The 15031-nt window shown below is 36.7% G+C and overlaps 1 protein-coding gene across 1 annotated transcript; it reads right to left on the bottom strand.

Moving 5' to 3' along the window:
- Nucleotides 1-263: 263 nt before the first annotated feature.
- Nucleotides 264-14410, bottom strand: LOC109827780 (mitogen-activated protein kinase 16-like). Its single transcript, XM_020394795.1, has 11 exons — nucleotides 14006-14410; nucleotides 12193-12601; nucleotides 11971-12098; nucleotides 11644-11703; nucleotides 7735-7884; nucleotides 6711-6866; nucleotides 6454-6591; nucleotides 6289-6362; nucleotides 3397-3498; nucleotides 2430-2637; nucleotides 264-761 (listed from the first exon to the last, which is right to left on the bottom strand). The coding sequence occupies exons 1-11, from the start codon at nucleotides 14216-14218 to the stop codon at nucleotides 690-692; spliced, it is 1710 nt and encodes a 569-aa protein (XP_020250384.1). The 5' UTR covers nucleotides 14219-14410; the 3' UTR covers nucleotides 264-689.
- Nucleotides 14411-15031: the final 621 nt, after the last annotated feature.

The raw sequence follows: 15031 nt of genomic DNA, 5'->3' as shown, positions 1-15031 counted from the left end.
TTAGTTGGCAATTTCTATTCTGCAAGGGTACTAAAAAAAATTAAAATATCTTCCTTTGAAGTATGTGTCAACGTAAATTAACTTTGGATGTGTGTCAAACTGCTGTGACCTCAAGAGAGCGTATGTATACGCGGTAGAATCTCACAGTAACCTCAGACAACATATCTTTCGCATGATTTGCATTGATGATTGACAATTAAGAGGAAAATGATATTGGATTCCAGAATTATTTGCATATAGGGAATGGAGTGAAACTACAATTCTAACACGAACTCAAACATATTTGTCTATATCCAAATAAACAAAGAAATTTCAATTTAAAGCATCTTATGCTAATGGTACATGAAAAATCGATACCAAATGCACTGAAGAATCTATTATCTGAAAACATTAATCGCGTGCTCTTAGCAATTACGGGCATCAATTCTTCAGAAACACTGTCATCAGATACTCTAGATACAAAAAGATCATTAGGACTTGGGCAGTCCGGCTCACTATGAGTTTTTTCAGCTAATATAACAATAGTAACTCAATAGCTGCATTTAGAAATTTCGCCAGCTGACTCCAGCATGCTATCCGGAGCCTCAAAACTATTGAGACTATTTTGAAGCCAATAAAGTCGAGAGAGCATTCAGATAGCAGCGAATACTTGTAGCAATCCAAAAAAGTACACTTAACTGTAATTGCTATCAGGGTAATGAAGCTATCTTATGAGACAACCCCTCAACCGCCTCTTCTGTTTGTTCTGATAACGAATTTTCCTGTAATGAGAAGCACGCCAGAGTTTCATAATTGCATTAGCAATTTAACGAATTTACGAAAAGAAGCAATTAGAAGCCTATGAGCTTTCAGAAAAGCTTTAAACTAAAAGAATATACCTCTAAAGCATTTCAAAAGTTCAAGATGGAGAAAATATAGATGCATCATGTAGTATTGATTTCAGACTCACAGCAAAAGGATCAAATTAACTTGTTTAATTTACCAAGAGCTAACTAGGAATTGCAAAGTATATTAAAGTGGAATGATACTAATTTTGTTTATCCATTAAGACAACATGAGTTTATCAGTTCACTATATTTTGGTAGAATCATTTGCCTTGTGATGGTAAGCTGACAAGGAGGTAAGCCTTCAACCAACATATTGAAAGGATTTTCCAACTCTACTCTATTGAGGGGGTTTAAATTTTGTGGTAATAAGTGTCAATAAGAAGATTGAATTAACATAAAACCATAATCCTCGATCGTCATCATAACTTCAAAGTTTTGTCATAATGGTTAGAAGGACTTTCACATGGTATCAGAGCCAACCCGTGTTTGAATCTTGCGAGCTAAGATGGTATCTAAGCAACCAAGGTTCATATCTCACCGGCCACAAATTTAAAACGGATTTTCTATAAATTGACACCGCTGCATGAGTCCATGTTTCGACCCATAAAAAAGGGATGCTCAACTTGCAGAGGCATGGTAGAAATAATATAAAACTATAATCCTCGATCCTCCTAATAACTTCTGAGAACAGCAACCTACAGGGTGCCTAATTCAACAAAGTTGCCAAAAAATCAAAGCAACATACTTTAACTTCAATTCCAAGTTCAAAAGCCAGAAACTATAAACATGGTAGTGTATATCAACCTCATAAACGAAAACATCGGAACTTCTAGTTATGGAAAAAACAAGAATGAAGCAGAAGCAAGAAAAATATAGCAACAACTGTATATACATAACATCAGAGGAAAATATATAACATCACTAGGGTAAGGCTAATACACAGTATAAAATAAAGGGGATTTTTTTAAAAAAGACCATTTTTTGCTAAATAATTAGCAAAATCGACCATTTTGCTAATTATTTAGCAAAAATCGACATCTTTTTGGCCTGTTGGCCAAAAAGATGTTGATTTTAAAAAACAGCATGCTCGAAACATATGGGACTAGTAGTCCCGTATGTTCTAAAACCACAAACAAAACATACGGGACTAGTAGTCCCGTATGATTTGAAGACAGCTTGTGTCGGTGGGGAGTGGAGTCACATGGGTGGCCCCGCGGATGAAGGGTAGGTACGGTTACCGTGGCGGTTCACGCAGGATTGGGAAAGTAAGAAAAAAACGTACGATTTGTAAAGCAGAAACAAAACATACGGGACTAGTAGTTCCGTATGTTTTGTTTCTGGTTTTAGAACAGACTACTAGTCCCGTATGTTTCGAGCAGGCTATTTTTTAAAATTGACATTTTTTTGGCCTTTGGCCAAAAAGAGGTTGATTTTGCTAAATAATTAGCAAAATGGTCGATTTTTCTAATTAAATAGCAAAAAATGTCTTTTTTTTAAATCCCTAAAGAAAATGTAAACACGAATGAAGGTTCTAAGCAATAAGAAAAAATATTTGTTTTTCCTGCATAAATTTGAAAGGTCGGTATTTTGATGTATACTTACTCCATTCTCCTGTTCTCCTTTGACAACTACACACTGGGAAGCGCTGATGCTAGCACTCTTCAACAAACTACAATTTGGTCTGTTTATACCACTTTCTGTATCCTGCAGATTTACTGAACCTTCCCCTTGCTGTGTCTTCAGAGAACTTCCAGAAATGGGAGCAGCAGAAGCTTCAGAGGCTTCATCTTTAGATACAATTACCCTCTCCCTTAACAAGAAGAAAGAAAATTAGCACACGTTAACGAAACTTAACTTTGAAAATGTAGCCGAGAATTAGTATATACTATGCTTAACAGACGGTTATTGTCAGTTGACTATAAAGTAACTAGCTACCTGATGAAGATCAAACTGTAAATCAGAATTTTTCAATCTGACATCTAGTCAATGCCTTATTCCCCCGGCATACCCAGTTTCAAAATTGCTACCTAATGGGATTCAACATAACCCAGGAGCTTATGTATTCTAGCAACCCCTTGGTTGGATACGGTGAGTATTTATACTCTACAACAGGCAACAGACTGATTAAAATTTGATAACATCTAAATTCAACTAAAACATATTTATATGAATTTATTAACTTTTACAAGCACGTAAGATATGCACCTTTACTATGGGTGCATGTCAGTTGGGCCCTGTTCATTAAGTGTTAAAAGACTCAAAACATGTTAGGTTCTCTTCTGCGCAGAAGATGGGGATATATCTAATACAAAAGAAATTTCCCCAAAAAACTATTACGAAGCATTGGTTTTTAGTGGATAATAAAAACTGACTTTCAAGCAGACATGCTAATTTTAGATAACAAGCCATGTCAAACTAATGGAACTCTGAGTACAACCAACCAGTTAAAAGAAACTCCAGTTAAACAAGTGAAACAAGCGAGTTAGATGGGTCAATTTTTAGCCAAAAGCTGGTGACTACATTGAATATTCAGTAACAAGCCCTCATCAGTTTTGATATATTTTATTACCTAGGCAAAGAGGCATGTGTCTGCAAAACTGGAGTCTTTCTTTCTCCTTTGCCAGCATGCTCCTCAAGATGAGCAAATTGTCGCTTAAAACGATCAACGCCGCTACAAAAGAATATTAGTAAGTGCAAATATTCAGTATGATCTAACAGTACAGTCTAAAGTCAATGTGTTCAGAATAAGGAAATAGATAGATATAAATCTACTTTATGAAAAAGATGACAGGATGAGTATAATGTTACATGGAAAGTTGTTTTAACTTAGAAAGTGGGACAAGGTCTTCGTTCTCAAAGAGACTATGCTTCATGTGCTCGTCCATTGTTACCAAGACGCAAGGCACAATGCAGAGCGCAAAGTCCCCCTGCGCACACTATGCACAAGGTGCAAGGCAATGCGAGCGAGGAGCATGCCACAAACAATTCTTTTGATACATATATCAAACTAAAAGGTATCAAACTAAAAGAGCAACATGTATATGAATTCTGATAAAAAAAGTTGTCAAGAGAAATAATGTCACCTACCAAATCACAAAATAGGGCCTTAATTAATTTAACTCTTAACTGTCCATGTTTCCAGTAATTAATCACAGTATAAAATATAAAATAACTTCTGCTATGAAACCTGCATCCAGGAACTAACATTCTAAGCAGAACATCTAGCATTACATATCCAGACCTCAATTCAAGATGCTTCCCACACAACTCAACTTAAAAAACAGACACATAATCAAATTATATATTATTAATAATTGCTGATGTTGTAATATCTAGCATAATAAATTATGATTTCACAATCTATGTTCCAGATATAGAAGTAGTACGAATAAGAAAGAGGGAAACAATGAGAAAAGATGAGGGAATAGACAAGGATTTGGCTAAGAGGAGAAGAGAGGGAGGAAAGACAGGCAAAATAACAGGTGGAAGAGAAGGAACAAGAGGATGTAGTTGCAGTAATAAAAGAATGGTGAGGAGCATTGAGCCAACCGAAATGCATCAAGGCACGAGGCGCAACAAGGCAAGCACCTCACTTACGTGATGCACCCTGCACCTAATGCAGAGCACAGTTGCAGTGTCTCGCAATGCTCAGCCCTCGAGGCGATCACCTCAGTGCACCTGAGGTAAAACTGTTGTCAACCATGTAGCCAATAACTTCAACACAATGAGTTGGACAAAAATTACCTCAAATTAAAGCAATAAGATCTCTCATCAAGCTGACTACATCTTGCTGCATCATCTTCTATAATTAAGTTCCCGACAAGCATGGATATAGTTAGGCCCTACTTCTCTAAAATGCCTTCTTCTCAAGCTCAGGAAAGATAGTAGAGGACTAAATTATTTTTGGAACACTTATAGGATTACATGTATTCCCTCAAAATATTCTTTACCCACCAGATAATAATTTTGAAGTTTGAACCCACATCCTAGGACTAGGAGGATAACACGTGAGTTAAGAAGCTTCAAATTTGAACTTATAAAATGCCTTAACATCCCTTTGTAGAGACTCCCGCCTATTTTCACAATCTAAACAGGTAACTGAAAATATATAAGACAAAAGAAAAATTAAAATTGGGATCCATGACTCAGGAGAAATATGAAGACTCATATTCCTAATCAAATCCATTTGCATCTGACCACTACCAACATGATCATGGCTTCCTCCATGTGCCTACAGACACTAAATTGCTTCCAGAAGCATTAACAATCTCCAGCCCCCATGAACTTCACCTATTAAGAAATTTAGTATTCCATCCTCTTAATAACCTAGCATGCTGCTGGCCATGCTGAAACCTAAATTCTTTGACTACACTGTTAAAGAAATTACCTAGCATCCCCACCAATCTTCTCTTTTAATCCCTTATGCCCTGCATCCTATCAAAAATACCAATATTATGAAAAGACATTTAAATTCCACTTATCCCCCTCATATCTGAGGCCAACCAAGACCAGGATAATAGATGCACCGGGAGAGGAAAGGTGAGGCAGCAGTGGATATCATAATCATCACCACCACAATCCTCATCTTTCCCCAGGTTGGCTTTGAAATAAAATGCTCCATATCAATGGGAATACTAATGGAAACAAAGCCAAATACGATTAACCCACTAAATAGTGAATACAACCCAGGAATCCAGATCAAACAATATGGAGGAGAACGGTAGGAAAACTCAGTTACCCTAACATCAACCCACTTATAGTAGTATTGAACCTCCCTTCAAATCATCCAAGCTTTATGGAAGATCAAAATTATGTATTCATTCCGCCATTGATATTTTTTCTTCTACAAATCTTTTGTGCATGCATACATGGGTGCGTGTGCAAGGTTGCCACAAAATTTGTGAACTGTATGAGGGTGAACTTAAAGCTAAAGCACAGTGTATAGAACAGTTCCTGATATCAGGCCAGGTAAACAAAAGATAACAGATCAACAGAGGATATGTCTCCTGGATTATTCTGTGTCTGAAGTCAGTGTGTTGGATATCCAGACACCCATACAAGTGTAATACCTATCTACTAGAATTCCACTATTAGTACAATAACTTGGGGAGTAATCCCAAATCTTACAATTCATGTGTTTTTTATGTTTTTCCGACTAAAATTAGTTCATTTGTTATCTTAAATTCCCAATAAGTTCAACACCAGTCAGCCAAATTTTATGAAAAAATAAAATTATATGGTGCAACAGACTATGTTATTCAAATTTATACAATTGAAGATATCATCTTATAAGGAGAAACATATTTTGATTCATCACATTTTAAAACAGCACCTAAAGATAGTGATGTGTATATATACACAATATGACTCCTAATTCTGATACTTGACACCTATACTTAACACGGAGAACAAAAATTCCGCACCCATACCCGTCAGTGAGATATAATGATGGATGCGTTACCTTGGATACATAAAGCTAGTCTGCTCTCCACCACGAAGATATTCCTGAAGCATCTGTGGATGATACTCTAATATCTGTTTGCTTCTAGAAAATTCAGTCCTCGCAAATAAGTTGACAAAGGCAACTAAGCTATTAAAAAGAAACGTATGAGGTGTGCATTTGTACCTCACGATAAATTAACTCCCGCACATCATCTTTTGCCAATCGTCTCCTTTCAAATTCAAATTCAAGTTTGGAAATAGGCTGCGTTGATGGTTCACGGTCTACATTAGCCAAACCTTTAAAGTATGGATCACCTAGTGCCTGAAAGACAGAAAAAAGAAAATTACAACTATCAGGATACACATGTACATACAATTAAGCAACCTGTCATCACAAATTAGTTTAAAACATATGTGAACTTTTTAGATTTGCATTCTTATCTCTTCTGCAGAAGGACGATCTTTAGGATCAAATGCAAGAAGGCGTTCGAGTAGACGTAGAGCCAAGGGATCTGCGTCAGGGAACTTCCGCGAGAACGGAATTGGTGGCTTTTTGCGCATACCATTTAAATACCTTTTCGCTTTTTCATTTCGGATCTGTAAAAAAAAAGGAATTATATTCAGAATGCACACATTTAAAATAGCAATATGTGTGTGTGTGTGTGTGTGTGTGTGTGTGTGTGTGTGTGTTTCTTTTTATCAGGTGTGAATACAGTATTTAAAAGTAGCCTAGTTTGAGAATCAAATTATCCCTAGAACAAGACATTCTCGAGATTATTGAGATCGCATATTTTCTTTTAGACCTAATCCATAGATCCATTAATAGAGGTAAGATAGCATCCTAAAATTAAATTATATTTCTAATTCTGTTGCCCTCTGAAACATGAGCTCATCCATGAATTGCTAACAGCCTAACACTCTCCTTCTTACTTTGTCCTTCAATTTTGGGTAGAGGTCTTTCATAACAACATGTTCTCTTAAATCTATGCAAAAGAAATTAACTAATTATTTACTCTTGCAAACTATATGGCTTCTCATTTTTAGTTAATCTGAATTTCTTCATTACCTTCAGGTTGTCATTAGCTTGTCCACTCTTAGTATATATACAGGTATGATCCATACCTTCAACATACGAATTTAGAAATTTTGACTATGGTATAAAGAATGCATTACATATCGATATTTATGCATACAAAATTGAAGTATACATCAGTGTTGTAAATAAGAAATGATTTATGTGAGTGCAGTATTAAGTAATCCTATTCATTGGTGAAATTATCATAGATCTTCTACTCCAGCTGGTTATCCAGTTAGGCAAACATCAGAAACTTGCAATGCAAATGGGAAAGGCAGAACTCACGCTTTGCCATATAAAAAGAGAATGAAAGCTGTAACCCTAAACATGGACAGAAACTACCAAGAAACTAGACTGCTAATATAGACTGAAACTATAAAGAACACCAACCCTTGAAATTGTTTCAGGAGGTGGAGTGCCAAGCAGATCAGTCATGAGATCCAACTGATGCACCACGTTCTTACCAGGAAACAAAGGCTTCCCCAATAACATTTCAGCAAATATGCATCCAATGCTCCAAATATCAATTGCAGGGGTATACTGCAAAAATAATAATTACTGGAGAATCAATTGGGATCATCCCAGTGAAGTATAATTTAGAAGTAGATAAGCATCTGCCTAATGCTAAGAATAAAATCAATTACCATGCAAAACATATACATCTTTACATAGGACAATAGCAACTCTTTATTCAAAATACTTCTATTGTACTGTCAACTTTGCAATCGAGTGTTACTCAAAAGAAAAATTGACCTAAAAATAAACAAATATAGTCATTCAGCCAAAAATTCCCATGCCTTGGATCTCGCTGGAAGAGATATGTACACTTTTTACACTAAAAAAGTACAGTGATGGTCAGAATATGATTCAATATAAGATTGACTAATTGTCTAATGGGAAGTATGACAGGACCTGGAGAAAAAGGCAAAGAATGAGATTATAAGCTAGCACTGTGATTTCCATAAAAAGTGTGATACTGAAATGCAAACAAATAAAGCAAACAAATGCAATGGGAAACTGATATTTTGTTTTTGCATATTAGATAGCAGATTTTAGACATTTAAGAAACAGTACATCATCTTGTAATCTCAAGATTAGATAGTGGACAAACTAAAGAAACAGCCTCCCCCTTCTAGCAAAAGGCTTAAAAGAACCAAATTGAAAGAAGAGAATCTGCGGTTACACTTTCTCAACCAGCCTAGCACGCCTACATCCTCTCTCCTCCCTCCCTCTGCACCCTGTTATGAAAAAGAAAAGGGAAAGAAAAGTTGACCACCATACCTTTTAAAAACTCTACTCGCAGGATATGTATCTGACTAATAGAAAATTTGACCCCATCTTTGCTTAATCTGAGCTTTTTTTTATCTTCTCCAAAATGAGAGGACTACTTCCAGTGTTTCCAAAAATGTTTCTGATTCTGACCTAGGTTTCAACCCACTGGACTTTATCTAAAGGAGTGTCAAACCTTCTAAATAATTCTAGGTTTTATAATGTCTTAATTCATATGATGTCTGTCTGAACTACTTTATGAGAAAATGTTCTAAACATATGTTCTAAGTTCCTAATGAGGATCATCGGGATTATGGAGGTTTCTGAGGATTTAAGGTTTAGACGAACTATGACTTTGATGAAAGTGGTGACAAGTGGCAAAGAGATGAGAACAATGACATCACCTTTTCTCTTTCTGCATTTCCCCCTCTAACATTAAATGGATGACATACTAGTAAACAGATGTCAATCTACAATTTCTTAATTAAAGCTTGTTTAATTTAAAAGGTTTGAGAAACTTGGAAGTAAGTTTCAAAATGTATGGGAACCAAAAATTCACATTATTATTGGCATGGTGGATGGAAAAACTAGCTGATTTTTTACAGTCTGTTGGTTAAAAATGTGAACATCTTTGGCCATAGTTTGCTAGAACGAGGTTCATTTTGTTCCCAAATAACATGGTGTTTAGCAAACTAAAAAATAATGCCAATAATTTATAGTCCAGTGGATGTGTTGACAAACAAGTTGCCAGATTTGTGTGCTTTCTCGCTAAAAGAGACTAGTAGTTCATTATAAGAAATGGAGGTAGTCATGTGATGGATATTTTCATTAAAGACTTTCCACTGTTTCAGATAGACTACCACATTCCCTTGTTGTGCAAGGTCACTGTTTCATAAGTGAGAATCACCTATTTTAAGCAACTGATATGAAATAAACTACTGCCTATGGCTACAAACTAGACAGGTCCATTCTGTGTGGAGTTAATGAATGGACCATTTTTAATGGGGCAGTTTGTCAATGAATTGAGGAGCCTGAGGGCATGCACGATACTTGGCTCTTCGTGGAATATTGACAAAATGAGGAATGGGAACATATAATGGGAAGATAACTGACATGGATGTGAATGAGATAACTGCCCTTCCAGAAAATTTAACAGGAAAAAACAATTGATTCTTTGAAAAGAGGACAACAGAATCTTTTCTTTGCAAAGACAACTCTGGTATACTGTGCAGGACCTGCAGGTTTATTGAATTTTCTAGCAATGGTTTCACACATGGGTACACTTTAGAAGAAGAAAATTGAAGTTGTTGAATTGGAAGTTAGTAACCGAAATAAAGGAGAGGATCACATACTTGGATTTTAAAATAACTCAGAGGTTTACTGTGTTTTGTGTATATCTTGTAGTTCTGGTGTTTCTGGATCATGATAGCCACTTCTACATATTCTTTTTTGGTTTCCTAAATCCATTATTGACCCTAAATTCAGTATTTATTTTCTTGATGAAATAGACTTGAACATGCTTCATGTCATTTAAATTAAAGCAAAGGTGACGCTTGCAGTTGTGTCTTGTGTGCCAGATACAACTTACTACAGACATAATAACCCAGAGGTTACTGTCATATAGTATACAGCGTTTAATGTGTCTTAGCACCTCAGGCGCTCAGGCGAGGTGATTTTCTAACTTAGTATCTTGTGTATTGCTAGGCAATGAAGGTAACTGAGGCGAGCACCCCAAGAGCTCGCCTTAGAGCCTCATAATCTTGCCTTGGTGCCACAGGCGCGATGCTCGCCCAAGGCATGTGATGTAAGATGCATGATGTTTGTCTCTCTTTCAAAATTTTGAGGGTGTGAAAAGTATTCGACAAAATAAAGTTGTTTTTATTATTGAATTTCTGTGTTTCATTTTTCTTGGTTGATTTTGTACGTTTCTTGTAGTAATGTACTTTATTACCCATATCATTTTGAGGACATGCCACAATTTGAACCTTAAAATTCAAAGTTTGCTGCTTAATAATATGTTTAGCAGGCCTAGTTAATATTACAATTCAGTATTTGTTACTTACTACTATTTTTTGATGGTTTGTAAATTATTAGATTTGTGACTTTGAAATTTTGGCATTGCTTAATTTGTCTTGTTGCTATCTATTGATATTTGCATATTATTTATAATATTTATGAATTTTTTGAATATCTATCACCTTGGTTCACTCAAGCGTTCGCCCTTTTTTGGCACCCATCGCCTCAAGCAACATAGGACCTCATCGCCTAGACCTCACCTTTTGCTTTTAAAATATTGATAGTATATTACTGTCGTATGGTAATCTGTTGAACATTGTTGTCACCAAAGACTAAAAGGGTAAAATAAGTCTCAACCAAAGAGGGTTTGTTGCCACAATTTGTTGTGATGTAGAAGCAGTTCAATAATGTTGTTTTTCATTGTTAATAAATATCCACTCTCACACAGTGAGTAATGTATCTCTACTGCACCAATAAAAAAGGTTAGTCTATGAATACATAGAGAAATACTTGCCATCTCCTTTCTCACAGGCAGACATGCAAGCATGCACAATTACACACCGTGTCATGCAGCTAATGCTTCAATTTTAGGCTTCATAGCTCAAAAAGAAATCATCAAGCACATGAGATGGATAATAACAGACAAGCTCAGAGTTCAGTCTTTTTATATCTCTAAACTATTATTGATGTTTCAACTTTCACGCTAAGAGTTCCAAATCAGTTTTTAAGGCTTCTTGACATAGCATATGTGATAGAAGAGAAAATTCACAGCCCATGCCACCTAAAGCTCCAGCATTGCCTTCTTTATAGAATTTTGAGTTGATGCTTTCCTTCAATTAACTGCAAATGCCCTTTGTTTTAAGAAGTAATCCTCAACAATGATAGAGGGTGCACAGTAAGTATCCTAAACATAGAAAGATGCACAAGAAGACGAAGAACGACGAAGTAATAGAAAAGAGAAAGCAAATACTTTTTGAGCTCAATAAAAAGACTAAATGTTGTGTATAGTATTACCTTCGAGAAAAAAGAGCCACATAGTTCCGGAGCACGGTACCATCGTGTTGCCACATAATCCTATAATGCAAAAACAAAGAGAACGTAAGTTAATACAATTATTTTTTAGGGAGATTTCAGGGCTATCATATATCATCTGCTGCTTCCTTTTTTTAGGAGACATATCATGTGTTTGTTAAAGCATTGAAGTAGAATGAAAGACATAAGACCTGAGATCACCTTACCCCACCAAGTGACAACCATCCAGTAAACAAATAAAACCAGCATTAGGATATCAAAAAATTTCAACTTAAAACAAAACTATTGCTCAGAGGAAAAACTACATACTGTCCAAAATATAGCTGATGGTGCGTCATCGAATGAAACACGAGCAAGACCAAAGTCACAAACTTTCAATTTGCAGTCCGCATTTGCAAGGATATTCTTTGGCTTCAAATCTCGATGAAAAACATTAGCTGAAGAACAACAAAAACATGTAATCAGCAATCAATGAATTGTTAAAAAGAAAAATACTTCCCTGCAAGGACAGCGGGAAAAAAAGGCATTCACCAGAATGAATATATTTCATAGCTCGCAGAAGCTGGTAGAGGAAAAACTGGTGATGTTCAGGTGTGAGATCATCATTTGCCTTTATAACTTGATGAAGGTCAGATTCCATCAACTCAAAAACAACATAAATATCTCTAAATTCTCTCCGAGAGGGGGGAAGCATTATATGCTTAATTTCTACAAGATCAGGGTGACGGAGCAACCTAAGCAACTTGATCTCTCTTAGGATGCGAGTGGCGTCTGAAACATGCTCGAAGACATCATTTATCTTTTTAATTGCCACCTTCTCTCCAGTGTGGGTATCCACTGCAGCCCCAACTACCCCATAACTTCCTTTGCCAACCACCTCCTGTATATGGTATCGGCTTGCTTCTCCGTATTCAGTGAAGAAGTCTGCCTCATTTGTGCTCTGTTAAGTTTAAAGATTAAAGCTAGTTAATTCCCAAAACAAAAGAAGAAAACGAGATTCAATATAGCACACCCCAGCATAGATAAACTACTCAATTTCAACTCTTCCCAGTCATCTTCCAAAATCAGTTATTATATACCAACAGGTGCAAATGTATGTAAAAACTAAATTTTCTTTGTTATTATTAACATAGAGACCTTCCAAAGAAACGCTGACATTATTTTGAAGTGTGAGAAAGAATAAAATACTAAGTAACCCAATAATGAGATGATTGGGGATATCTCAATTAAGCCGACATTAGAGGTTTGATGGCAAGGTTGACTACAACTTAGTTGTCTGTTTGGGTTCGAATCTACTTTGGTTAGTGCCAAGTCCACACCCCAAGAAACTGTGGGGATGAAACGGGTTGTGATGGATCACATAATAACAGAGTTAGCAGGGAAGCAGGGATTCCTTATCAAGCGATAGAAAGATGTGCTTCTATACATGCACAAAAAAACAATAAAATGGGAAACAAAAATTGCAGTTGCAGACCCAAGAACTTCCAAAGGAGATTAGTGGAAGAATGTCAGCATATTATCATGCAGACAATAGATTGAGAATAATTATGCTTTCTCTGCTTCTAATTTGAAGGACTTGTCATTAAGTCAAGGTTTCAGCTCCAAGAAATGTATTTATGAAGCAGCAGTCCCTTTCCTTTATTGGGGGCAGGGAGGAAAAAATGAACTCTTTCAAATTACAAATTTTAACTCGTTTGGTTTATATTTGCAGAAAACTAAAGCGACATTTTCTTTTTCCGAAGGAGCCACGATGGGTCATTTGGTAAGGATGGTAAAAATGCACGCATAGTGTTTCATAGTTTCATATGTTCCACTTAATAAACTCAAGTTTGAGACCCCATCTTCCTCTCAAAAAAGAAAATATTCCTTTACCGCCAATACATAAAAACAATAATCCATTGAAGTATCATCCATGAGAATATAAAAACAAAGAAGAACATCTCAAAGGATCTTAAGAATCCACAAAAGTCCGCACTGAATAGAAAGATATTCATACTTTCCCCAGTTAAACCAGCACAAACAAGTCTCCTACTAATAAAGGCACAAACTTTTTTACTATACATGTAATGGACATGGTCCGCAATTAGATTAAACTGAATCCAGCAGATAAACATGGTTGAAGGGGAAAAAAAATCATAAAACAGTTACTAAAATAAAATAAAGGAACGTGTTAAGAGTACAATTGCAAAATCCTAACTTGCAGCTAACCTCCAAATCACAGAAATAGAAAATCCTAGAGAATATCAAGTCAACTCTTTATCATCCAGATTCTTAAAAAAAACCCAAACTTTACAAACAAAACAAAACAAAGATAAATAAAGAAATCAAAAGATCTCGATCGAACCTTCTTATCAGCGGCCATTGAGGTGCGTTTGGGAACCCTAACAGAGGTAAGAACAGTAAGGTCGTAGTCGACAACAGCTCGAAGCTCTTCTTCCTTCTCTTCTTCTTCTTCTTCTCGATTTTGCTTGGGGTCGTTAAAATGAGTGGAGACGCTGTGATCTCGGCGCTTGAACAAGCGACGGACGCCGTCAACGAACGCGCCTCGTCCTCCCATTTCAAACCGTGGGCATTGTTGTCCACGAGCTTCGCTCTGCGGTCGCCAGCGGTGATCGGACCCCTGCGAGCGATGCGGAGGAAAGAGAATTGAAAATTAGGGAGGGGCTTTCTCGCAATTCCTGCTTGCCTGAGTCGACGGCGTGTAATAGTTGGACAGAGGTTATGGCGAAAATACGGAGAGAGGCTTTTCAGTGGATGACAGTTTAAGCTGTAAGATTCGTGGCAAGCTGTGATTAGATGCTGCAAAAAGTTTGATGGAGGCAGATATTTATGTGCCACGTCAATTTTTGTTACCTCCTTTGGATTACCGCGGGACTGATAATTATGCGTAAACTAGTTCTTGTGCACGTGTAACGCACGTGGTTAAAATATCAAAATTATTATTTTTATTTATTTTCTTATTATAAAATAAGTCAGGTTCATTTTGAGTTAAAATCTAGGGAAAAATGCTTTCAGCCCCCAAATTCGTAACAAATATGCTTCCCCCTCCCAAGACTTTTTCAACGCTCTAAAAACCCCCAAATTCGTAATAACTATGCTCTGAGCCCCCAAAACACAAAGCCCAAGAATTTTACACAGGTAAAGACTATAATACCCATTCTCTCTCTCTAATATTATATTCGTAATAACCCCATACAATCCCTCCTCTCTCCCTCCTCCTTCCCCCACCATTTTTGCCCTAGCCCCCTCCGTCCCTTCTGCAACCCTCGTGGCGGCCGAAGCTCCTCTCCGGTCTCACGCCTCGACCCCTCGCCTCCGCTCGCCGAGATCCTCCGTGTCCACCGCCGATCCCAGCGCGGCCTCCGCTCGA

The sequence above is a fragment of the Asparagus officinalis genome, unplaced genomic scaffold (assembly GCF_001876935.1).
Source record: "Asparagus officinalis unplaced genomic scaffold, Aspof.V1 AsparagusV1_Un432, whole genome shotgun sequence".
Lineage (NCBI taxonomy): Eukaryota > Viridiplantae > Streptophyta > Magnoliopsida > Asparagales > Asparagaceae > Asparagus > Asparagus officinalis.
Note: the sequence above shows the minus strand (reverse complement) of the source record. Positions and strands in the feature narration are given on the sequence as shown.